The following is a 26,465-nucleotide window of genomic DNA, read 5'->3' as shown; positions in this document are numbered from 1 at the left end:
TCTGAGGCGCACACCTCCACAAACCGGTAGTGAGTGCCATAGAGGGGAAAAAAAAAAAAAAAAAAAAAGAGCTAGAGAGGCCCGGAAGTCAATTCAGAAACACTGCCACCCAGGGGCTGAAACGCTAATTGTCTCTGGTGTAATAAAAAATAAATACGAGAAATTAAGACACGGCTGGCTTAAAAAGCAGGACTGGCTTCCAACACTGAGGAGCCCTGGAATGAAGCTGAACTGAAATACCGCCCAGACTGGGAAAAAGGCGTACCAAACAGAATAATAGAGGAAGTGAATGACAGCCGCTACTGCACATTTTAGTCTTCCTATTTTTTAATTTTCAATTCTTTTTTCAATTTTTTAAATTTTTTATTCTCATATTTTTTATTTTCATTTTTTGCATCTTTTACTTAAGAAACTAATTTTTTTTCTTTTTCCTCACTCGATTTTCACCTTTTTAATTATTACATTTTTATTTTCAATCAGCACTATTATTACTATTATTTTACTTTTTTTTTTTTTTAATGTCATTTGATTTTCTCTTTCTTTTATTTTTGGATTAGTGTCCTACATTTGATTTGCATCTTTCCCTTACAATCGCTTTACCCTATCTCAAAGCTAACATTATGCCATCACTCTCCTCCTAACCTTTCCCCCTTGGTCCCCAGTTTATCTTAACCCTTTCTGGCTTTAGATTTTCCCTACTTTTTCAGTTTACTCCCTGCTAAAACTTCACCCTACTTATATATCTAATTCCCAACCCCCTGCTCCAAATCCATACAAACCTCTCTCTACGCTACCTTAAAAAAATTATTTTTCGCTCGGGCCTTTTGTTGTTGTTTGCTTGAATGTTGATTAGATTGAATTTTTATGCTTTTTTATGAGATTGTTTTGATTATTCTTTTTGTTGGTTTGGTTGGTTCTTTTGTTTGCTTTGTTTTTGTTTGTTTTTTACTTTTGCTTTCCCTTGCCTCACTTGATATTAGCTGCTGTTGCAGTTTGTATTAATCTCCAGGCTCGTGTTGCTAGAATTTGCTGGGAATAGTGGTTGTTCTAGTGGAGTTTACTCCCCATATATATAGTTTGTTCCCCTTTTCTCTCTTAGTATCATTCTTGTCTCTCTTACTTTTTTTTTCTTTTCTTTTTCTTTTCTGTTATTTCTTTTTCTTTTCTTTCTTTCTGCTCTTTTCCCAAGTTCAGATTCACACTCTTTGTTTTTTGGTTTTTTTTTCGTTGTTGTTCTTTCTTTTTACTCTCCCTCTTCCACTCCTATTCCCTAATTTGTCTTTCTCTGGTGGTTACCTTTATTGGAGGTTATTAATATCGTGAATACAATTCTGTTCAGTGCCTTGTCTGTTGTGCCTGGTTGTGGTGTATTTTATACCTTTAAATCAACGCCAGAGAGAGAAATCTATATAACCAGACATCCGGAGAAGAGAGACCATGAGGAGACAAAGAAACAGCCCCCACAGGAAAGAGAAGCAGGCATCACCAGAAAAGGAAGTAAACGATTTAGAGGCAAACAACCTATCAGAGAAAGAATTCAGAGAAATGGTCATAAAGTGGCTGAAAAGGATGGAAGACAAATTCGACAATATGAGTAAGAACCAAGAAGAAATGAAGAAGAACCAAGAAGAAATGAAAAATGACATCGCTGCTGTAAAGAACTCAATAGAAAGCATTAAGAGTAGACTAGATGAAGCAGAGGACCGCATAAGTGAGCTAGAAGACAAGATGGAAAAAAATACCCAATTACAACAGCTTCTAGAAACAAAAATTAGAAAGATTGAGGAGAGCGTAAGGGAACTTCGGGACAATACAAAACAAAACAACATCAGGATAATAGGGGTGCCAGAAGGAAAGGAAACTGAGCAAGGAATAGAAAACCTGTTTGAAGAAATAATAACAGAAAACTTCCCTGATATAGGGAAGAAAAAACCCACACAAATCCAAGAAGCTCACAGAGTTCCAAGCAAAATGAACCCCAAAAGACCGACGCCAAGGCACATTATAGTTAAGTTGGCAAACACCAACGACAAAGTAAGAATCTTACAAGCGGCCAGAGAGAGACAGACAGTTACATACAAAGGAACCCCCATCAGACTAGCAACTGATTTCTCAACAGAAACTCATCAGGCCAGAAGGGAATGGAATGAAATATACCAAGTCATGCAAAGGAAGGGTCTAAATCCAAGAATACTGTACCCAGCAAGGCTATCAATCAAAATTGAAGGTGAAATCAGGAGCTTCACAGACAAAAAAGGACTAAGGGAGTTTATCACCACCAAACCAGCAATGAAAGAAATGCTAAAGGGTCTGCTGTAAAAAAAAAAAAAAAAGAAAGAAAGAAATAGGAAGCAAAGAAGGTACACAGGGGTATAGAATAAAAATGGCGTCAAATAAGTACCTATCAATAATAACTTTAAATGTAAATGGATTGAATGCCCCAATCAAAAGACACAGGGTAACAGACTGGATAAGAAAACAAAACCCAGATATCTGCTGTCTACAGGAAACCCACCTCAAAAAAAAGGATGCATACAGACTGAGAGTAAAGGGATGGAAAAAGGTTTTCCAGGCAAATGGAAATGAAAAAAAAGCGGGGGTTGCAATACTTATATCTGACAAATTAGATCTCAAAGTGAAGGACATAACAAGAGATAATGAAGGCCACTTCATAATACTAAAGGGAGAAATCCAACAAGAAGAAATAACTCTGGTAAACATATATGCACCCAATACAGGAGCACCAAGATACATTAAAAAACTCCTGGAAGATATCAAAGGAGAGATTGACAGTAATACAATCATAGTAGGAGACTTCAATACCCCACTATCACCATTGGACAAATCCTCTAAACAAAAAATCAGCAAAGAAACATCAAACCTAAATGACTCACTAGAACAGATGGAATTAATCGACATCTTCAGAACATTTCACCCCAAAGCCACAGAATATACATTCTTCTCAAGTGCACATGGGTCATTTTCAAAGATAGACCATATGTTAGGACATAGGCAAAGTCTCTCCAAATTCAAGAAGATAGAAATCATATCAAGTATCTTCTCAGATCACAGTGGCATAAAACTGGAAATCAACTACAATAAAAACAACCCAAAGAAATCAAACACTTGGAGACTAAACAGCATGCTATTAAACCATGACTGGGTTACCAAAGACATCAAGGAAGAAATAAAAAACATCATGGCAACAAACGACAATGAAAACACAACAATCCAAAATCTATGGGACACAGCGAAAGCAGTCCTGAGAGGGAAGTTCATAGCTCTACAAGCCTACTGCAAAAAACAAGAAACAATGGTAATAAATTACCTAACCCAACAACTCAAAGAGTTAGAGAGAGAGCAACAAGATAAGCCCAGTGTAAGCAGAAGGAAAGAAATAATAAAGATCAGAGGGGAGATAAACGACATAGAGACCAAAGAAACAATACAAAAGATCAACAAAACCAAGAGCTGGTTCTTTGAAAGAATAAACAAGATTGATGGACCTCTAGCCAGGCTCACCAAGAAGCAAAGAGAGAGGACCCAAATAAACAAAATCAGAAATGAAAGAGGTGAAATAACAACAGATCCCGACGAAATACAAAGGATTGTTACAAAATACTATGAACAACTCTACTCCAACAAACTGGACAACCTAGAGGAAATCGACATATTCCTAGAAAAATACAACCTTCCAAAACTCAATCAGGAAGATTCTAAACAGCTCAACATGCCAGTAACTATGGAAGAAATTGAAGCAGTCATCAAAAAGCTTCCGGCAAACAAAAGCCCGGGGCCAGATGGCTTCACAGGAGAGTTTTATCAAACTTTCAAGGAAGAACTAAAACCTATCCTCCTCAGACTATTCCAAAAAATTCAAGAGGAAGGAACACTTCCAGGCTCCTTCTATGAAGCCAGCATCACCCTAATACCAAAACCAGATAAAGACAACTCAATGAAAGAGAATTACAGGCCAATATCCCTCATGAACATTGATGCCAAAATCCTCAACAAAATTCTAGCAAATCGGCTCCAGCAGTACATCAGAAAGATCATACACCATGACCAAGTAGGATTTATCCCAGGAATGCAAGGATGGTACAATATCCGCAAATCAATAAACGTGATACATCACATAAACAAATTGAGAGATAAAAATCACATAGTTATATCAATAGATGCAGAAAAAGCATTTGACAAAATCCAACACCCTTTCTTGATAAAAACTCTCAACAAGGTGGGAATAGAAGGCTCATACCTCAACATAATAAAAGCTATTTATGATAAACCCACAGCAAACATCATACTCAATGGGCAAAAACTAAAACCATTCCCCCTAAGAACAGGAACAAGACAGGGATGCCCACTCTCACCACTCCTGTTTGACATAGTACTGGAAGTATTAGCTATCGCAATTAGGCAAGAAGAAGAAATAAGAGGCATCCAAATTGGAAAAGAAGAAGTGAAGTTGTCCTTATTTGCAGATGACATGATATTGTACATAAAAAACCCAAAAGATTCCATCAAAAAACTAATAGACTTAATAAATGAATTCGGCAATGTAGCGGGATACAAAATTAACGCCAAGAAATCTATGGCTTTTCTATACACCAATAATGAACTTACAGAAAGAGAGACTAAAAAAGCCATCCCATTTACCATCGCACCAAAAAAATTAAGATACCTAGGAATAAACTTAACTAAGGAGGTAAAAGACCTATACGCAGAAAACTACAGGACACTGAAAAAAGAGATAGAGGAAGATGTAAACAGATGGAAGAACATACCATGTTCCTGGATTGGTAGAATCAACATCATTAAAATGTCCATACTACCCAAAGCAATCTACAGATTCAATGCACTCCCCATCAAAATACCAACAGCATATTTCACAGACCTAGAAAGAACTCTCCAAAAATTCATCTGGAATAAAAAAAGACCCCGACTAGCCTCAGCAATCCTCAGAAAGAAGAATAAAGTAGGTGGGATCTCAATACCAGATTTCAAGCTGTATTACAAAGCCACTGTTCTCAAAACAGCCTGGTACTGGCACAAGAACAGACATATTGATCAATGGAACAGAATAGAGAACCCAGATATCGACCCAAACCACTATGCTCAATTAATATTTGACAAAGGAGGCAAGAACATACAATGGAGTCAAGACAGTCTCTTCAATAAATGGTGTTGGGAAAACTGGACAGATACATGCAAAAAAATGAAACTAGATCACCAACTTACACCATACACAAAAATAAACTCAAAATGGATACAGGACTTAAACATAAGACGGGAAACCATAAAAATACTAGAGGAATCCACAGGCAACAAAATATCAGACATATGCCACAAGAACTTCTTCACTGACACTGCCCCTAGGGCAATGGAAGCTAAAGAGAAAATTAACAAATGGGACTACATCAAAATAAAAAGCTTTTTTACAGCAAAAGAAACCATCAACAAAACAACAAGAAAGCCCACTGCATGGGAAAACATATTTGCAAATGCTATCACTGATAAAGGTTTAATCTCCAACATCTACAGGCAGCTTATGCAACTTAATAAGAGGAAGATAAATGATCCAATAAAAAAATGGGCAACAGACCTAAACAGAATATTTTCAAAAGAAGACAGAAGAAAGGCCAAGAGACACATGAAAACATGTTCAAAGTCACTTATTATCCGAGAGATGCAAATCAAAACAACAATGAGGTACCATCTCACACCTGTCAGAATGGCTATCATCAACAAATCAACAAACAACAAGTGTTGGCGAGGATGCGGAGAAAAAGGAACCCTCGTGCACTGCTGGTGGGAATGCAGACTGGTGCAGCCACTGTGGAGAACAGTATGGAGTTTCCTCAAAAAACTGAAAATGGAACTCCCATTTGACCCAGTAATCCCACTCCTGGTAATATATCCGAAGAAACTAGAAACACCAATCAGAAAGGATATATGCACCACTATGTTCATAGCAGCACAATTTACAATAGCTAAGATTTGGAAACAGCCTAGGTGCCCATCAGCAGATGACTGGATCGGAAAACTGTGGTACATATACACAATGGAATACTATGCTGCCATAAAAAAGAAGGAATTCTCATCATTTGCAGCAACCTGGATGGAATTGGAGAACATTATGCTAAGTGAAATAAGCCAGTCAATGAAAGAACAATACCACATGATCTCACTCATTTAGGGATAGTAAAGAACATTATAAAGTGGTGAACAAAAAGATAGATACAGAGACAGTAAAGCATCAAACAGACTTTCAAATTACAGGGGGAAAGTTTGGGATAGGTGGGGGAGTTTTGAAATCAAACGAAGGACTTGTATGCATGCATATAAGCATAAACAATGGACGCAAAACTCTGGGGGGGGAGGACATGTGTGGGTGTGGGGTGGGGGGGTAATAGTAAGATATGTACACATATAATACCTCAATAAAAATATTTAAAAAAAAATAAATAAAAATGTTTCAATGTGTGAAAAAAAAAAAATAAAAAAAAAATAAAATGCCAAAAATTAAAGACAAAGAGAGAATCTTAAAGGCAGCAAGAGAAAAGAAAACTGTTACCTACAAAGGAGTTCCCATAAGGCTGACACCTGATTTCTCATCAGAAACTCTACAGGACAGAAGGGAATGGCATGAAATACTCAAGGTAATGGAAAGCAAGGGTCTGAGACCAAGATTACTATATCCAGCAAGGCTATCATTCAAAATAGACAGTCAAATTAAGAACTTCCCAGACAAAAAAAGGCTAAAAGGTACATCCCCCACCAAGCCTGCATTACAAGAAATGCTAAAGGGATTGCTGTAAGGGATTGCTGAGAAGAAGAAACAGAGAGAGAAACCTAGCCATACAGAATTAAAATGGCTATAAATAAGCACCTCTCAATAATAACCTAAATGTAAATGGATTAAATGCTCCAATCAAAAGGTGTAGGGTAGCTTAATGGATACAAAAACTTGACCCAACTATATGCTGTCTACAAGAGACCCACCTCAGAACAAAAGATACACACAGGATGAAAGTGAAGGGATGGAAAAAGAATTTCCATGCAAATGGAAAAGAAAAGGAAAAAAAGCTGAAGTAGCAATACTCATATCCAACAAAATAGACTTTAAAAACATCATGCTAAGCGAAATAACCCAGTCGGAGAAAAATAAATATCATATGATCTCATTTGTGAAATATAATGAACAACATAAACTGATGAACTAAAATAGAGCCAGAGAGGGGAAAATATTCTAGAATATAGTAGAAGTAATCCTGTTATTTGCAGATTTGTAATATTTCCTACAACTTTTGTTATATCATACCATGTTAGTACAGTTATACTTAAAATCCTTTTTTTCTTGAAATAATGATGTTTATTGCATGTAATATTATGAGATCATTTTTCTTGAATAACTGGTGTTTACTGCATGTAACATTATCATGTTTAAATTCGTTTTCCTTGCAAAAAAAAAAAATCAATCAGAGAATAAAAAAGAAAAAACAATTAAAAAATAAGAGGACAGCTAGTGAACACAACATTAGAATAGCAGGTGTGCCAGAAGAGGCAGAAAGGGACAGAGAAGGTGCTTGAAGAAATGATGGCAGAAAACTTCCTAACCTGGTAAAGGAAAAAGTCACATAAGTTCAGGAGGCACAGAGAACCCCAAGCAAGTAGAACCAAAACAGGACCACACCCAGACACATCATAATTAAAATACACTGAGTGGCCAGATTATTCTGACCACCTGACGTTTGTAGGCAAATTAGCCGTACACTGCATTGTATGGGATATGGAAGCCAAAGGCCTGTTCGAACACCTTTGCTGTCTGCAGTTACCAAGATAAAACGTCTCTAATTTACACAGGAACACAAGGATTGGACAGTTGAGCATTGGAAAAAAGTCATGTGGTCCGATGAATCACACTTCCAGTTGCATCATGCAGATGGCAGAGTGAGAATTTCGCGGAAACAGCATGAAAGCATGCACCCCACGTGCATGAGTATAACCCTTCAAGCTGGTGGGGGCAGTGTTATGGTTTGGGGCATGTTTTCCTGGCATGATTTGGGCCCTTTAATTCGTGTGGAACACTGTCTGAATAGCACAACATACCTAAGTATCGTTGCTGATCAAGTTCATCCTATCATGTTGATGGCATATCCCAATGGAGATGGCTTCTTCCAACAAGACAATGCGCCATGCCACGGTGCTCGTATTGTGCAGGAGTGGTTTCAAGAACATGAGGGAGACTTCACCTTGCTTAGGTGGCCCCCACAATCACCAGATCTCAATCCAACTGAGCATTTGTGGGACGAAGTTAAAAGAGCCATCAGGCAGCTGGTTCCACAACCACCAAATCTCACAGAACTGGACAGTGCCATTCATCAGACATGGTGTCAGATTCCTCGCATCACCTTTCAATATCTCGTGGAGTCAATGCCAAGAAGAATTGCCGCAGTATTGAAGGCAAAAGGTGGCCTAATGAAGTACTGATGGGGTGGTCATAATAATCTGGCCACTCAGTGTATATGAACCTGGAGGTCATGGTTGGATTCCTGGTCAGGGCACATGCCTGGTTGCAGGGTCAATTCCCAGTAGGGGGCATGCAGGAGGCAGCTGATCAATGATTCTCTCTCATCATTGATATTTCTTATTTTTTACAATATATTTTTATTTAATTCAGAGAGGAAGGGAGAGGGAGGAAGAGATAGAAAGAAACATCAATGGTGAGAGAGAATCACTGTTTGGCAGCTTCCTGAACACCCCCCACTGGGGATTGAGCCCGCAACCCGGGCATGTGCCCTTGACCGTAATCAAACCCAGGACCCTTAAGTCTGCATGCCTACGCTCTATCCACTGAGCCAAACCAGCTAGGGCTCATCATTGATATTTCTATCTCTCTCTCCCTCTCCCTTTCCCTTCCTCTCTGAAATCAATAAAAATATTTTAAAAAAAAAAAAAGCTTCCCCTCCCCAGAACTGTTCCAGACTATAGAGCATAGACATTTTATTTTTGTAAATTTAATACAAAATAAAGTCAAAGGTCCAAGATATTATAGATGAATTATGAGAAAAATTAGTACACTTAAACTTTTTAACAAAACATACCCTATTAAAAGACTGTTGGAAAGCAAGTAATTACTAATTTAAAATTATACATTGAGCCGTAACCGGTTTGGCTCAGTGGATAGAGTGTCCGCCTGCGGACTGAAGGGTCCCAGGTTTGATTCCGGTCAAGGGCATGTACCTTGGTTGCGGGCACATGCCCAGTGGGGCATGTGCAGGAGGCAGCTGATCGATGTTTCTCTCTCATCGATGTTGCTAACTCTCTATCCCTCTCCCTTCCTCTCTGTATAAATCAATAAAATATATTTTTTAAAAAATTATACATTGAGTCCGGCCAGTGTCGCTCAGTGGTTTGAGTGTTGACCCATGAAACAGGAGGTCAGGGTACGTTTGATTCCTAGGGCTGTGGGCTCGATCCTCAGTGGGGGGCATGCAGAAGGCAGCCAATCAATGATTCTCTCTCCAGATGTTTCTATCTCTCACCATCCTTCCTCTCTGAAATCAATAAAAATATATTTTTAAAAGAAAGAAAGAAAGAAAAAGGAGGGAAATAGGAAATCTAGAGTAAAAAGTACAAAGTTATGATGTTCAGAACTATGGAAAGCTTACAGATAAAGAGTGTCATATTTCTGGTCATTATATTTATTTATGAATAGAACTGGTTGTTATGTTTACATCAACAACTAGAGGCCCGGTGCACAAAGTCGTGCATGGGTGGGGACCCTCGGCCTGGCCGGCAACTGGGGCCATCTTGCCCAGTCCCGATGGGGGCCGATGGGGGCCGGCTGGCTAGGGAGGGACCGTGGGAGGGCTCCAGGGCGTGTCCAGCCCTTTCGCCTAGTCCTGATGGGCCAGACCCCAGCAGCAAGCTAACCTACCGGTTGGAGTGTCTGCCCCCTGGTGGTTAGTGCGCATCAATAGCGACTGGTCGAGCAGTTGACTGAATGTTGAACAATCAGTCGGACACTTACCATATTATGCTTTTATTACATAGGATTTATTTTCCTTCTATTTCCATCTGTCCAGATTTAATGTGTTTTCATCATTTGATCATAACTAAAAACCTCAGATTTCCTAAAACAGTATCCTATCTAATAAAAGAGTAATATGCAAATTGACCATCACTCCAACACACAAGATGGTTGCCCCCATTTGGACACAAGATGGCCAGCAGGGGAGGGCAGTTGAGAAGGACCAGGCCTGCAAGGGCTGTTGGGGGCGATCAAGCCTGCAGGGGAGGGCAGTTAGAGGTGACCAGGCCGGCAGAGGAGGGAAGTTGGGGGTGACCGGGCCTGCAGGGAAGGGCAGTTGGGGGGGACCCAGGCCTGCAGGGGAGAACAGTTGGGGGGGACCAGGCCTGCAGGGGAGGGCAGTTAGGGGCAAACAGACTGGCAGGGGAGCAGTTAGGCATCAATCAGGCTGGCAGGGGAGTGGTTAGGGGGTGATCAGGCTGGCAAAAAGAAGCGGTTAGGGGCAATCAGGAAGGCAGACAGGCGAGCAATTGGGAGCCAGCAGTCCTGGATTGTGAGAGGGATGTCCGACTGCCCGTTTAGGCCCGATCCCACTGTCGGACATCCCTCGAAGGGTCCCAGATTGGAGATGGTGCAGGCTGGGCTGAGGGACAACCCCTCCTATGCACGAATTTCGTGCACCAGGCCACTAGTACAGTTATAATTACAAAAAACATACTTAATATCGGAAATTAAATAAACCAACACTTTACCTTAAAAAAAGGTACATGCTGGCAAAAGTCACTAAATTTACTTCCACACACATTTGAGCTTAATCATCACTAATCTAAAAGTTCAGAGCTCATGAGCTTCGCACTACCACATCCCTGTCATCTGCTTCAATGTCTGGCACATACAGGTGTTCAATAAACATTTACACAGTGAGTGAATGAACATTTCCCTTAAGTAAAACAAAATAGTCTAATAGAAGGAGTAACCATACCACTGCAATATTTTCAAATCAAAATAGGTACTAAGTATCAAAAAGCTTAATTGAATTCTAATTGAATACTAGACTTTCTCAGGAATTTGAGTTTGAAGCCCAGTGATCTATAACATAAGCCTCGAGTCAGTTATAGCAGAAACCAGTGGGAACAAAAGCCACATGCGCTACACTTCATGCAGCAATGAGGGCCCAGAGGGTGGAAGGTCAGGGAGGACCCCTTACCTTAAGGCCCCTGGAGAGGGAGGAAGAGAGAAGGAAGGTGACTCCTGGGCATGGAGACCTCCCTCCTCCTCCTCCTCCGCCTGTGTCTCACAGGTGGCCCTTTGCCACCTCCACAAGGTCTACCATACCTGTACTATCTGTACCACTGACTTTTGAAACTTTTCTTTAAACTGATTTTTGAAACTTTTATTTTTAATTTTAGAAAAAAAAAATTTGCAGAATGATCACAAGCCTTCCCTTATCCCTTCTATCTTTTACCCACTCCCCTTCCATAACTGGAGTAAAATTAGCAAAAATAAGAAATTAACACTGGTACAGTATTACTAACTACACTACAGACGTTGTTAGAAATTCACCAATTTCCCATTGGTGATTTCTACGTGTTCTAGGATCCCATCCAGACCCTCGCTGGACTTACTCTTTCTCCTTAATTCCCACCAATCTGGAACTCTATCTCTGTCTTTCACATCCTGGACTCTGTCCCCGATTTGGATTTTTCCGATATTCTCTCACAATTATTAGTGATAGCTCTGAATTTTAATCATACAGTAAAACATATATCCATGACTCCAGTTACACAAACAATCAAATACACATAGGAGAAAAGAAAAACCTCTTCCTGAGAATTTATTCAGTTAATGAATGTAGAGGAAACAGGCAAACAGCCTACTGTCCTGTGCTAACGCTAGCAGGCCAAGCCTGAGCAAAAACAAGAGCTTCCTGATCTCTGAGTATCTTCCTCAAGACACTTAGCAACCACCAAGGGAAAGACAGGAGCAACCCAGCAGACACCAACCACACGACCAGGCGAATCTCACCAGGAGAAAGGCACAGGGCCATCCGGCACCACCACTAGATAGAGGCAAAGGATAGAAAACTTCTATCTTGACAAAAGACTCCTTTTCAACTTAATTATATTCATCTCAAGAGGAAACCTTGCATCGCTCGCTACACTAAATATAAAGCCTGTAACACTGACAAAGTAGAAAGCACATACTCCTGAAAATAAACACAGTGAGGACAAAAGTGCACTGTTACATTTTAAATTCACCAAATTAAAAAATAAACTCTGATTACAACAAAACATAATACATTTATTTCTGAAAAGCCCCATTTGAAACTAAGTTCTTTAAAGGCTCAGAAAAAATAAAGGCAGAGGCATGATCCTAATTCGAAATTACGAATACCTACACATGGCGCACACTAGCAAATAGCTGTCACCTTCTGAAAGTGAAATGCTGCCATGCTGCTAGTAAAAATGAACCACCAAACCTACACCACCACACAGGAGAGTCAGTCAGCATGGAGGACCCACACTGGCCGTACGGAGCAGGGCTCCACACACAGCCCGTGCTGTGCCGTACACACATGCCTGCACCTGGCTCACCACAGAGCTCCCTAGCTAACCTCACCATGAACAAGCATCTCAGGGAAATCACACATGTGATATCCTAGTTAGGCTTCTATTGACACTGAAATAAATACTACTAATTTCTAAAGCTGTTCCTTCATATACCACTAAATCATCACACACAATACTCTGCATGAGTAGGCAGTCAATGTCAGAGATCTCCAGGGAGGTGCAAACAGAAACGGAGATAAGAAATAGAAATCTATAGAGAAAAGTGTATTACTCAATAGTGTTGGGCAACTGAGTAGCTTAAACAAATGACATCGTATACCTAGTCTTCACATCAAAATAGCTTCCTAATGAACCTAAGATTTATATGCAGACACAACACCAAAAATATGGGAAGATAATGTGGGAATTAAAAAAATCTCAACAAGGAAGAAGACTTTCTAAGAAAGACATCACACATTAAGTCTATGTTACTGTCATTAAGTTATTTAAGCTCTTAAGTTACTTAAGAATGACAAATTTGACCACATAGAATTAAAACTTTCTGCACAGAAAAATACCATAACCAAGGTTTAAAAAAGTGACAAAGTGGAAATAAATATTTGTAACACTGCAAAATGAACATTTGTAAAAGCTCAATAATTTTAAAAGATTAACAATCAAATAGAAAAATTAGCAAAAGTTATAAATAGTACATAGGAAATAAACAAAAATATCACTTAAACATAGAAAATTAATTTTACTCATTTTTGGAAAAAATGCCATATAACACAGTGAAATTGGCTTTTTTACCTATGCAATCGGCAAACGACACCTCAAGACAGGCTGTGAGGTGCAGATAGAGGACAGCAGCTATGCCCATGCACTGACATAACCCTTAACGGGCAATCTGGAAACATCTACAAAAATTCAACATGTACACAGCCACTGACCTGCACTTCTAGAAATCCAAATTCACATGATAGACACATGACAAGGACATCCACTGCAATGCTGTTTAAATTAGCAAAGCACCGAAACCATCTAAATGGCCACCGAAGACATGACAACTAAATGAGCTATGAGACATTCATTCTTTACATGGAGTGTCACGCAGCTCCTTACGAGAATGCAGCAGACGTGTGTGGACCTGGGACTATCTCCAGTAGGTCTTCTCCAGGGGAAGGCGAGAAGAACATGCGCCATCGTGTGTTTAACCAGAGGAGCACACTAAATATAAAGTGGAGTCTATGTGCAGAAAACAGCTCTGTGAGGACAGTGAACCAGGTAACAGTCCGACTAAAGAGGACTGGGGTGAGAGGGTCCTAGTAGGGCGAAAGGCAGGGAGACTTGTATTATTGTACTTGAATCTGTATTTTCTACTGCTTGAGTTATTACCCATGTACATGTAATACTTTCTCACTTGTTTAGAATATAAAACTAATGAAGCTACATGAAAACATAAATTTAAAAAAATCTCAATATAACCAAGAATCTATATTCTATTACAAAAACCTTATATGCAAATAGACCAAACAGCAGAGCAACAGAACAACCGGTCGCTATGACGTGTGCTGACACCAGGGGGCTTGCACAGAACATGGCGGGTGTCAGCAGCAGGCCGCAGAGCATGAAACATGGCGGGCATTGGCCGCGGCAGGATGGTGGAGCAGGTGAGCGGGCCACCAGACCGAGGCAGAGCACCGTTCGCTGTCACCAGGGCGCGCCTCTGGTGGTTGGTTACTGAAAATCCTTTGCTCCCGTGCGCTGCGGTCTGGCAGGGCGTTGGCACCTGCTGCTGGCGCCGGCCCCACTCGCTCAGTGCCATCAGCGGTTGTGAGCAGCAGCTGCTGGCCCCAATTGCCCCTGAGGGCTTCTCCACCTCCCCGATCCTGAGGGGCAATTGGGGCAGCAGCCACCTCTCACACCCACTGCTGGCGCGGGTCCCAATCGCTCCGCACCATCAGCGGGTGCGAGCGGGGCCAGTGCTGTTAGCGCGTAGGAGCAGCAGTGGCAGGAGGGGGGCTGCCAGCAGACAGGGGACCAGGGGCCACGGCAGGAGGGGCTGAGCGGGGGTGCAGAGGATGGGCCGAGACCCACACCTCTGCCCACCACAGCCTCACAGCCCACAGTTCCTTTCAAGGTGCATGAATTTGTGCACTGGGCCCCTAGTGAGTTCATAATTGAGTGGCTGGGAGGAAAAGAATAATAGGTGTCAGGAACAAGCACACTTAGACTTTGATTCTTAAGTTTTTTGTTTCAAATTATTATACTAGAGGCCCAGTGCATGAAAATTCATGCACTGGAGGGGGGGGGTCCCTCAGCTCAGCCTGCCCCCCTCACAGTCCAGGAGCCCTCAGGGGCGGGAGGCGACCTGACGATCAGGGGAAGGCAATGCCTCATCACACCTCTGCTGCTGCCACTGCCAGCAATGCAAGCCTCGGCCGGCCCTGGTTACCTGAGCCTCAGGCGGCTGGGCAGCCGCTACCCGAGATCTGAGCTTCCTGCGCCTCAGGAGTCGGCTGGGCAACCACCATCCGAGGCTTGCCTGCGCCTCGGGCCGTTCCTGGGCAGCCCAAGGATGAGGGGATCGGGAGACTCCGGAGGCAGGCGCATAGAGCGGCCTGGCCCACCTGGGGGCGGGCCTAGCCTTGCTGCACGCCTGCTGCCCTGGCAGGGCTGGGGGGACTGGGCGCCGCCATCTTGTGGTTGTGGGCACCGCCATCTTTGAGGGCGGGGCAGTCAATTAGCATATTCCCTCCTTATTGGCTGTGGGCGCCGCAGTCCTTGCAATGGCGTGAGGGTCAATTAGCAAATTCCCTCTTTATTAGATAGGATTTGCAAACATCTTCTACCTTTTAAGTTCTACAAACCTAGAAAAGTTAGGGGTTCTAGGAGCAGTCAGAGACCACTTTGAAAGTGTTTTGGATGACTAAGCCTATTGTTCTCAGAGCACCCTCGTCCTTTCCATGCTAATCTCTCACCTCCACAGTTGCGGCTCTAAACCTATTTATTCATCAATATGTAAACAACTGTAAATGACAGCAAACCTCTCTATTTGGTAGTTGAGCTTTAGACACATTATCTTACCTCCTCTGAAAATTAAATATGACCAAACTTCACAAATACCGTAACAGAGGTGTTCTTATATGGGGAAAAATGCTTTCTTCATGCAAATAAACTTAGTGGTAACAAAAAGAAGTTTTTAGAAAAGTAAGTCATATGTAGTTTAAATTAGATAGGAAGATTAGATTTCATTAGCCACCAGAATAAAAAAAATTATGGTAAAAAATGAGTATATGTTGAAGTAAATTTACACAACATGACAATTTCTATAAAATCAAATGCTCAAATTAACTGCTAACCATTTATAATAAAGAACTGTAGCATGTTTACTGACATCTTGATTTAAAATAAAACAGCTATGAGGTTTCCACTGTTTCATCTATTTGGGTTACTGTCATTAGCAATTTCCTCCACTTAACAATGTAAACAAATGATCAGTTTTACATCTGCTTCAAGTTAGTATTTCCCACTCTCAAGCACTGACATGACACTAAAAGTTCTAGACAATTCAAAGAATATTTAGGCAAAACCCTTTCCTTTGAGTTAATTACAGTGGGAGTAGAGGTAAGATGGAGGATGTGCAGGTAAATGGCAGAGGGCTTTCAGGGAGCTCCTCTGTCTGACACTGTAGCACTGGACACACATCACTATGCATTCATCAAACCCACAGAAAGTACAGCACCAACAGCGAGCCTTCATGTATCGATATTGGCTCACCAACTGTAACAAATGAACCACACTATTCAAGATGCTAATCACAGGAGAAATGTGAGGTGGAGGGAAGGGGGAATGAGGAACTCTGTTCCATCTGCTTGATTTTCTATACACCTAAGAAAGCTCTAAAAAGTGATGTCTATTAATTTCTTTAAAAATATTAAAGAAATATTAATTCTACTGCCACGTTCACCTCAACTATCTGGAAAGCTGGAGAAGGAATTTACTTTCCTTCCTATCTATAAACTCTCCTGTGTCCACATCCATTTCTTTCCTTTATATCTAAAAATATGTCCCTCTTCTTCTCCCTGGATTCTTCCCAGTTGCTTCCATTAGGCCCTGACAGCCTGAAACCCTCCCTCCTCTAAACTTGCTTAAATTTCCCCAAAAAACAAAAGCCTTGCTTAGACCCTGACTTCCATTCATCCTCGATGTGCTGTGATCTGACTTCTAGCTCCTACCACCCTGCAATAGCTCCCTACAAAGTCACCAAGTATTGGTTAGTATTCCTCACTGCGTCCCTGCAGCACTTGGCTCTGTGGTCACCCCACCCCACTCCACCCCACGTGATTCTTTCCTAAGTATTCCCCTCACATTAAATGTTGCCTTCTCCCTCGGTGATTTGGTTCTAAGCTACCCATCTGTTGCTAAATCCCAAATCTCCATGTCTATCCCAGATTTCTCCCGTCATGCACAGCCACACACGCACAGGCACACATGCACAAGCACACAGGCACAGTCAACAGCCTGTGGTACACCCATCTATGTCCAGAAGAACCTAGACCAGTGATGGGCAACCCTTTGAGCTTGGTGTGTCAAACTTCGCCAAAAACTGAGCATAACTCGGGTAGTGTGTCACTTTGAGGAAAAAACATTATTTCACAAATGTTTCATCCTCAGGAGCAGCAAATGTTTCATCCTCGGCATGCGGCCGCTTCAGCGGCCGCGTGTCATCAGAAATGGCTACGCGTGTCAGTGCTGACACGCGTGTCATAGGTTCGCCATCACTGGCCTAGACCTTCATTCAGCAACCACTCCCCCTTTTGGAGCATGAACTCCCCACTCCTCCCACATATAGACTGCTCTGTCTGTACCAACAGCTCCAGCTCCTGCCCAGACTAATCAGATTCCCTCTCCTAAGAATTGGGACTCAGATCCAACTGTCTCAGTTGACAACTGAACTAGGAAATCATACTCGCCAAGATCATTTGCAGATGAAAGGAGAAAGCCAGTCTGCAGAAAGCCAAGAAGGCAGGAGATGGCACAACGGAGGGGGAGAGGTAACCACCTTGGTGCTGCTGACTTTGGATATGTTTCTGTCCTTCCATTCTGTGAGGTATGTCCTGTCCTTCCATATTCTTTTGTCTACTAAGACAGTTTCGGTGGATTCCTATACTTGTAATCAAATGACCCCAACATCTTCTATACACCACCAAAAAGGGGAACCCTCTGCCAGTAAACCATGGCATGCCACCACCATGCATCAGATCTCAGAATGTTAAAAAGCGGAAGCCTGTGTGACCCACAGACAACAGAGCCAGGTGAATACCAAGTCCATTCACACCCTCCCACCTGCGGGACACCTCTTCCTGTCCCTAACCTACCCCTACCAATCCTACTGGTCCTTCAAGCTAAGCTCCTGCCCAACCAGCATGGCTCAATGGTTAAGTGCTATGAACCAGGAGGTCACGTGATTCCCAGTCAGGACGTTTGCCCAGGTTGTGGGCTCGATCCCATGTGGGGTGTGCAGGAGGCAGCCGATCCATGATTCTCTCTCATCATTGATGTTTCTATCTCTCTCTCCCTCTCCCTTCCGCTCTGAAATCAATAAAAAATAAAATAAAATAATAATGAGGGCATGACGTTTCCTTATAGTTTCAGATCCTACAGAGCCTTTAGAAATAACCACTAAAAATGCTCATTTATATTGGGGGAGGGGAAGTATGTATTTATTCAAAAGGTTTCCCACTAAGCTCAAGAAAAAAGGGACAATGTCAACTAATTTAACACATGGGGGAAAGATCATTGTAACTTTTGTCTTTTAGATAAGGGAAAGGCCGTAATTCAGCCAAAGAGAATTAAGGAGAATAAGCATTGTGTAGGTAGGTGTTCAATATCAAGAAGCAAAATCGAAACTACAATGAAACTATATCCACACCCGAATTTCCAGAATTAAAGGGGCTGACAGTACTGTTAGCAAGAGGTGGAGGCACTGACACCTCACCTGGCAGGTGTGGCCCGAAAGGGAAAGTGGAGTGTGCCCAGGGTGATGCCCACGTGGAACGTACGACCGGCATCTCAGTGCGTCCACCCGAAGAGAAGACCCACACACAAATGCCTGTAGAGAATGGTCGCCCTGGCCAGTGTGCTCAGTGGTTAGTGTCAGCCAGCGCACAGGTTAGATTTCAGGTCAAGGGAACGTACCTGGGTTGCAGATTTGATCCTGCCCTGGTAGGCACTCATGCGGGAGGCAACCAATCCATGTGTCTCTCTCACACTGGTGTTTCTCTTTTCTCTCTCACATGGGTTTTTCTCTTTCTCCCTCCTCACCTCCCCGCCCCCCCGCTCCCTCCCACTTGCTAAAAAGCAATAGAAAAAATATCCTCCAGTGAGGATTAAAAAAAAAAGAGTGGATCAACTGTGTCACACAACAGGATAAAACCAGATGGGTGATTCCACCTCTCAGAACTCGGGAGTGAGCCAAAGATGCCAGATCCAACAAAATGGCAAACTGTATGAGACTCCATTCACAGGTCATTCAACAGGGAAAACTAATCTGTGGTAACAGAGGTGGGACTACAGTTATCGCTGGGGAAAAGCATGGCAGGGAAGGGGGCAGGAGGGAGCCTGGGAACGCTGGGAGGAGTGGTGGCCACACAGGTGTGTTCACAGGTAAAATCCTTCAAGCTGAACCTACTCCTTCAGATGCCTCCAGGAGCCAGTGCACCCACGCCCCAGAACAGCAGGTCACTGCTACCTTCTCAGGGGACTGGCCCCCAGCTGAGGGGCCGGCGGGTGGCACCCTCACCCAGGGGAGCCTGCTGCCAATGACTGACCAACGTGGGTGTACCGGGTGCACCAGACGTCAGCCTTGCTGCAGAGTTCTGCCCACACCTAAGAGGCCTCCCCTGCCCTCTCCCCACCCTCCTCAGGTCCACCCGGACACAGAGGGGCATGTGGTGACCCTGAGTGACGTCAGCTCTAAGCCTCCGTAGAAAGTAGTAGAAAAGGGCAATTGTTTGCACAGCAAGAGGCGAGCCGTGCCGCAGCTCCTCTCCTCGGAGCAGAGATGTTACCTGGTGATAAAGCCGGGTCAGGCCCAGCGCGGGGCTGCCAGGGCACACCTGTCCATGGTGCAGGTCACCGGCCCACACGGGCAAGGGCCCTGGGCTCTGCGCGGGACCTGTGCGGGCGCGCCGTGTAAGTGCAGTTTCCAGTCTGTGCCCCCTGTTCGCAACGACGGTACGAATCGTGGTACAAAGCCCTAGGTTCTCTCCAGAAATACGATTCCGGAGGCTGGGAGGGCACAACTTCCCCCGCCTCGCCCTCGAACACGCGGCCGACCAGCCGGGCTGCCGCAATCCGAGGCCGGGGACGCGGACGAACGCAGCCGGTCCAATTCCGCAGCAGGAAAGCCCGCTCGCGCAGCGGAAGGAAGGCTGCCCGCGGCGGGGGACCAAGTAGCGCAGCCGGTTCCGAAGAAGAAACACTGTGTCCTCCGCTCCGGACCCGAGGCGGCGGCGCGCCTCCCGCCTCCCTGCGGGGTCTGGACGCGGCGAGCGGGCTTCCCCGGCGACCGCGGCCCCGCCACACCCGCTCGGGCGGCGGGCAGGTGACCCAGCACCCCGATCCTCGGCCCCCGCCCCCGAGGCCCGGCCGCCACGGGCACCGGTCGCGCTTACCTTCCTGCTCGCGCCTCCGAGGGACACCTTGGGCCTCGTTTTGAAGTCCCCTTCAAAGCTGAACATGGTTACAGCCTAGCCCATCGGGAGGCCCGGGCCGGAAAGCGACGGCCGGGCGGGCGGCGGGAGCGCCCGGGAGGGTCCCGGCGGGGAGGACGGGCCGCGCCGGGGCGGCCTCGGGCCCACCCCGGTGTCTGCCCGCCGGGCCTGTCCTCGCGGGGGGGCGGTGACACTGCGGGGGCTCCGCCTCGCTGCCCCCCTCATCCACGCCTCCCCGCGGCTCCGGCCCTGGCCGAGGGCGCCGCAGGGAAGCCGACCCACACTCGCGCCCGGAGCAGCGGCCGGGAGGAAAGATGGCCGCCGGTCGCTGCCGCCGTGCGCGTGCCCGCCATGGACGCCGCGGCGCCCTCCCGACGCCGCCACAGCGTGCGCGCGCCCGCCGTGGACGGCGCGTCAGAGGGTGGGAACGTGACGCCGGGACCTGGGTTTGGACCCAGGCGCGTAGATCGTGGGCGGGGCCTACGTTGTGGGCAGGGCCGGGGGCGGGGCGCCGGCGGAGGGCGGGGCCTGGCTCCTGGGCGCCGGGGCCCCTGCCCCTTTGAAGCCAGCGGGCTCCGAGGGCCCCGGAAGGTGCCCAACGACTCACCTGAGAAAAGAGGATCGGACACTCGGTGCCCGCAGGGCGTGCGTGCACATCCCGTCATGACCTGGCTAGCCTCCGCAACGTACTCGTGTACACACACACACACACACACACACACACGCACATCACATGCACACACATGCACAGAAATGGATATCATGTACTAGTACACACATATGCATAAATATACATGTCACATGCACATGCATTATAAATATATTATGGACACGTATATGTATAGAAATATGTTATACAAATAGATATCACATAATTCATACAAATGTATGTTATAGACACATGCATGTGTATTATATACACATGACTGAAACCAAAAGGTATTTTTAAAATGTTTATTGTTGAGAATATTACCGATATCTTCCCCCTCCCAAATGCTCCCCTCCACCCAATACCTGCCCCACCCCAGGCCTTCACAACCCTATTGTCTGTGTCCAAAGGTTATGCATATATGCATATACCATAAGTTCTTTGGTTAATCTCTTCCAGCCCCTCCTCTCCCCTTTCCTCTGAAATTCGTCAGTGTGTTCCATGTTTCCATGCCTCTTGTTCTATTTTATCTGTTTATTTTGTTCATTAGATTCCTTGTTCATTTATTTTGATTTTAAAATTCAATTGTTGATAGATACGTATTTATTGCCATTTTATTGCTCATATTCTTCTTCTTTCTTCTTCTCCTCCTCCTCCTCCTCCTCCTCCTCCTCCTCCTCTTCCTCCTCCTCCTCCTCCTTCTTTTTCTTCTTTTTCTTAAAAAAGACCCTTCGACTGTAGGAATCCCTTTCCACGTCCCGCGTGGTCCAGGGTTCCGGTTCAGGGTTCAAGTTCTGGAGAAGGGCCGCACACAAATGAAAGGAGACTTGAAGAAATTCAATTTGGCGAAATGGGGGGCCAGGCAGTAGTCCACCTCTAGTGGGAGAACTACCCACTGCTCTGGCTCTGCCATCCCTTTTATTGAGGCTTTGGGGAAAACATCTTAGGCAAGATAAACAGAAATATACATGTAGCCCTTAGGCAGGAAATAACAGAAACTCACATGGGACAAACCAAGGTGGAGGCTGCTTCAGCTAACAATGTCTCAACTAAAGGGTGAGTGGTTAGAGCAATTAAGGTTGTTGACCAGCCTTCCTGGCTTCCTGTCAACATCTCTCTTTTAGTGAAACTGATTTGTTCCCGGCATTCAACATTTCATATAATACTGGTTTGGTGGTGATGAACTCCTTTAGCTCTTTCTTGTCTGTGAAGCTCCTTATCTGACCTTCAATTCTAAATGAGAGCTTTGCTGGGTAGAGTAATCTTGGTTGTAGGTTCTTGCTATTCATCACTTTGAATATTTCCTGCTACTCCTTCCTGGCTTGCAGTTTCTGTTGAGAACTTAGCTGGTAGTCATATGGCCGCTCCCTTGTAGGTAACTAACTGCTTTTCTCTTGCTGCTTTTAAGATTCTCTCTTTGTCTTTAACCCTTGGCATTTTAATTATGATGCGTCTTGGTTTGGGCTTCTTTGGGTTCATCCTTTTGTTTTGTTTTTATTTCAGAGAGGAAGGGAGAGTGAGAGAAAGAGGGGAAAAACCAGCAATGATGATGGGAATCATTGACTGGCTGCCTTCTGCACACTCCCCACTAGGAATCGAACCCACAACCCGGGCATGTATCCTTAACCAGAATTGAGCCCGGACGCTTCAGTCCACAGGCTGATTCTCTATCCACTGAGCCAAACTGGCTAGGGCAGGTTCATCTTGTTTGGGACTCTCTGCGCTTCCTGGCCTTATTTGTATTTCTTTCACAGGTAGGGGAAGTTTTCTGTCATTATTTCTTCAAATAGGTTTTCAATATCTTGTTCTTTCTCTTCGCCTTCTGGCACCCCCATGATGTAAATGTTGGTACACTGAAGTTGTCCCAGAGGCTTCTTACACTATCTTCATATTTTGGGATTCTTTTTTTTTTTCCTCTCTCCTGATTGTGTGTGTGTGTGTGTGTGTGTGTGTGTGTGTGTGTGTTTTGTATGTTTGTTTGGGGTTTTTGTGTGTGTGTTTTTTGTTGTTTTTTTTTCTTCCTTGTATTTCAAATTGCTGATTTGATTCTTGGTGTCTTTTACTCTACTGTTGATTCCCTGTAAGTTATCCTTCGTTTCTGACTAGTCCTTTTCATGTCTTTGATGTTCTCCCTACGATCCTTGAAAGTCTCACTAAGATCCTTGAAACTCTCATTAAGTTCCTTGAGCATCCTTATAACCATTGCTTTGAACTCTGTATCTAGTAGTTTCCTGGTTTCCATTTCATTTAGTTCCTTTTCTGGAGATTTCTTCTGTTCTTTCCTTTGTGACATGTTTCTTTGTCTCCGCATTTGGGCTGCTTCCCTGTGTTTGTTTCTATGTATTAGGTAGAGCTGCTGTGTCTCCTGGAATTGGTAGAGTGGACTTGTGTAGTAGGTGTCCTGTAGGTCCCAGTGGCTCAGCCTCGCCAGTCACCTGAGCTGGGCCCTCTAGGTGCACCTCTCTGTGAGTGTGGACAGTCTCATGGTAGTTGAGCCTTGATTGCTGTTGGTGTCACTGGGAGGAATTGAACTCCAGGCCAATTGGCTGTGAGGACCAGGTGTGACTACAGTGGAAGAGCTGCTATGCAGGAGACACCCCCATGGAGAGGACTTGTTTCAGTGGGGCTTTGGTGCTCACTGGGTCTGTCCCTTGAATGTGTTGCTTGTGGATGTGTAGAGTTGTAATCTGGCCTGTTCTAAAACTGATCACTGAGTGCACTGGCTCTGGGGTCTCCCAGGAGGGCAAAGTCAGCCACTGCCTGTTACTTGCCTGCGGCCACGTGTCACAAGCTACCGAGTGATATGCAGATGGCTGCTATTTGTGTTGGGCTTGAAGGTGCCCAGGAGAGGCCAAGCTGTGAATCAAGGCAGGCTGCTGCTAGTGTTGGGCTTGAGGCCACTTATCCAGAGGTATGGGGCATGCTGAGCCCAGCTGCTATTTGTTTGAGAGATTTTAGGAAAGTCTGAAGTGTAAGCCAGGACAGACCACGCATATGGAAAAGCTGCTGCAAACAGCTTGGGTGGGGCTGCAAATTGTGTGAGGAGGCGTCTCAGGGAATCACCAGGGCAGAGTGAACAGTGAGGGCCAGGTTGATGGAGACTCAGACATGGTGCCTGCCAGTAGGCTCTGTGACTGTGATGGGGAAGGTCTCAGCACAAGAAAAATGACCCCTGCGAGGACCCCTGTCTGGGAGAAAGCTGCCCCCAAGTTCTTGCCCTGATGTCAGACAATTTAGTTCCTTCCTATATGTTTCTGGATCCTTTCAAGCTATTGCCCCAGCACTGGAGCTCAGAGGGAGGGAGTCCAGGTACTAGTAAGTCCGTGCACCAGCCCTTTAAGAGGAACTGCCTGGGTCTCCAGCAGCCTTCGTGTCACTCAGCCACAATCCCTGCTGTTTTTTGTTTTTTTGTTAAAATATATTTCATTGATTTTAGAGAGGAAGGAAGAGGGAGAGAGTGATAGAAACATCAATGATGAGAGAGAATCATTGATTGGCTGCCTCCTGCATGCCCCCTCCTGAGGGATCAAGCCCACAACCCAGGCATGTGCCCTTGGCTGGAATCGAACCTGGGACCCTTCAGTCTGCAGGCCAATGCTCTATCCACTGAGCCAAACCAGCTAGGGCCCCTGCTGGTTTTTACAGGGTCTTCTCTTCCCAGCACTGGAGCCCTGGGCTGAGGGTGTGGTGTGGGGCTGAGACCCCTTGCTCCTCATGGGAGGCCTCTGCAGCTAAGACATCCCTCCTGATTCAAAACACACCACGTGTGGGTATCCAACCAGCCTGTTCTACGCCTCTGCCCCTCCTACCAGTCTCAGTGCACTTTCTTCTTTACTTCTCTAGTTGTAGGTCTTCCAATTAGCCAGTTTTCAGGTGGTTCTGAATGATGGTTGTTCTGTATTTTAGTTGTAATTTTGATGTGATTGTGGGAGGATGCAAGTACTGTGCTTACCTCTCTGAAACCAACATTTTAAACACTAATATATATCATTACTCTGTGGGGTGCACTGATGTTTTGTTTTTATGATTTCACAATCCACTAATGGATTTCAATCTCAGAAAAATCCTTCCCCACCCCACACAATGTGTGTGTGTACTAGACACCCTTCCAGATGTCCTTCCGGACAAAGCCACGGTAGCAGGGGCCGAGGCAGAGGCAGTTAGGGATGATCAGGCTGGCAGGGGAGGGCAGTTGGGGGCGGTCAGGCAGGCAGGCAGGTGATGGGTTAGGAGCCAACGGTCCCAGTTTGTGAGAGGGATGTCCAACAGCTGGTCAGACAGTCGAACATCCCCCAAGGGTCCCAAATTAGAGAGGTTGCAGGCTGGGCTGAGGGACCCCACCCCCATGCATGAATTTCATGCACCAGGCCTCTAGTATACACTGAGTGGCCAGATTATTATGATCTCTGAACGCATAATAATCTGGCCACTCAGTGTATATCCTATATAATAAAAGGCTAATATGCAAATTGTCCCATTGCCCAGGATTTTGACCAGCAGGCAGGCCGTCCAACTGCCCATGTCCCCTCCCCATGGACAGGCTGGCCGGACCCCAACCCATGCACGAATTCATGCACTGGGCCTCTAATATATATATATATATATATATATATATATATATATATATACACACATACACACACACACACACACACACTATATTGTGACCTAATTCATATTTATACGTACACTGAGTGGCCAGATTATTATGATCTCTGAACGCATAATAATCTGGCCACTCAGTGTACGTATACATATGACTTAGGTCACAATATAGTGTGTGTGTATGTGTGTGTGTGTATGTGTGTGTGTGTGTGTGTGTGTGTGTGTGTGTATAATATGCAAATTAGGCCAGGATGCTGTAACGGGTCACGACTGGACAGGAGGATGTTGGTGTCCCTCGTTCGGGCATCATAACACCGGGCTTCTTTTCCCAGCCTTACAAAGGGTTCAGCATTCTGGAGAAAGGGGCTGCACATAGATGATTAAAGAGTCTGGAGACGATAGATAATTTTGAAAGGCATTGGGGGTCAGAGGATCTTCAGCTGAAGGAGCTAAAGACTCCTACCTTGACCAAGGACCTGTGCTTTTATTCAACACAATTTGTCCTAAGGCAAGGTGGAGATATTACACTTCAAAGGGTAGGGTACAGAAGCATTGTCAGTTTGGGGAATAGCCTACAGCTGTTCAGGCGTTTGGCCAACAGGAGGCAACAAAATGCCCTGAGCTGTCTGGCAGTTAACAATCCTATTCAGGTTTGGGGGAGTGCCGTTTAGCCGTTTCCAACAGGGAAACTACATACGTGGCTCACCCTTGTTGAGCCGCCCAAGTCCCACCAACCTTTGGATGGAACTCTTGTAATTATGACATGCTGGAACTGGTTCCCGCAGGAGGAGGCTGCGCGTGCAGCTTTGGGAGCGGGCGGAACTGGGGACTGGCTTCCTTAGTAGTCCTGCAGGGTCCATCTCAAGAGGACAGGCCAGGCACTTGAATGTGGGCAGGAAGAAGGAAAA

The 26,465-nt window shown here is 44.8% G+C and overlaps 1 protein-coding gene across 5 annotated transcripts in view; it reads right to left on the bottom strand.

Annotated features, from left to right (window-relative positions):
• The window catches only part of UBE3C (ubiquitin protein ligase E3C), a 114,535-nt gene extending 93,855 nt beyond the window's left edge, over window positions 1–20,680 (bottom strand). For 2 of the 5 annotated variants that reach the window (XM_054726579.1, XM_054726580.1), the window contains exon 1: window positions 20,265–20,679. In XM_054726579.1, coding sequence (XP_054582554.1) covers window positions 20,265–20,330 — 66 coding nt within the window. In that variant the 5' untranslated portion in view covers window positions 20,331–20,679. Of the gene's footprint in view, window positions 1–20,264 lie in introns of all 5 variants that reach the window. The other 3 variants (XM_008156445.3, XM_054726578.1, XM_054726581.1) reach the window with 2 other exon arrangements.
• Window positions 20,681–26,465: the final 5,785 nt, after the last annotated feature.

This window comes from Eptesicus fuscus, chromosome 14, assembly GCF_027574615.1.
Source record: "Eptesicus fuscus isolate TK198812 chromosome 14, DD_ASM_mEF_20220401, whole genome shotgun sequence".
Lineage (NCBI taxonomy): Eukaryota > Metazoa > Chordata > Mammalia > Chiroptera > Vespertilionidae > Eptesicus > Eptesicus fuscus.
This window is presented reverse-complemented; position numbering and strand designations above follow the sequence as displayed.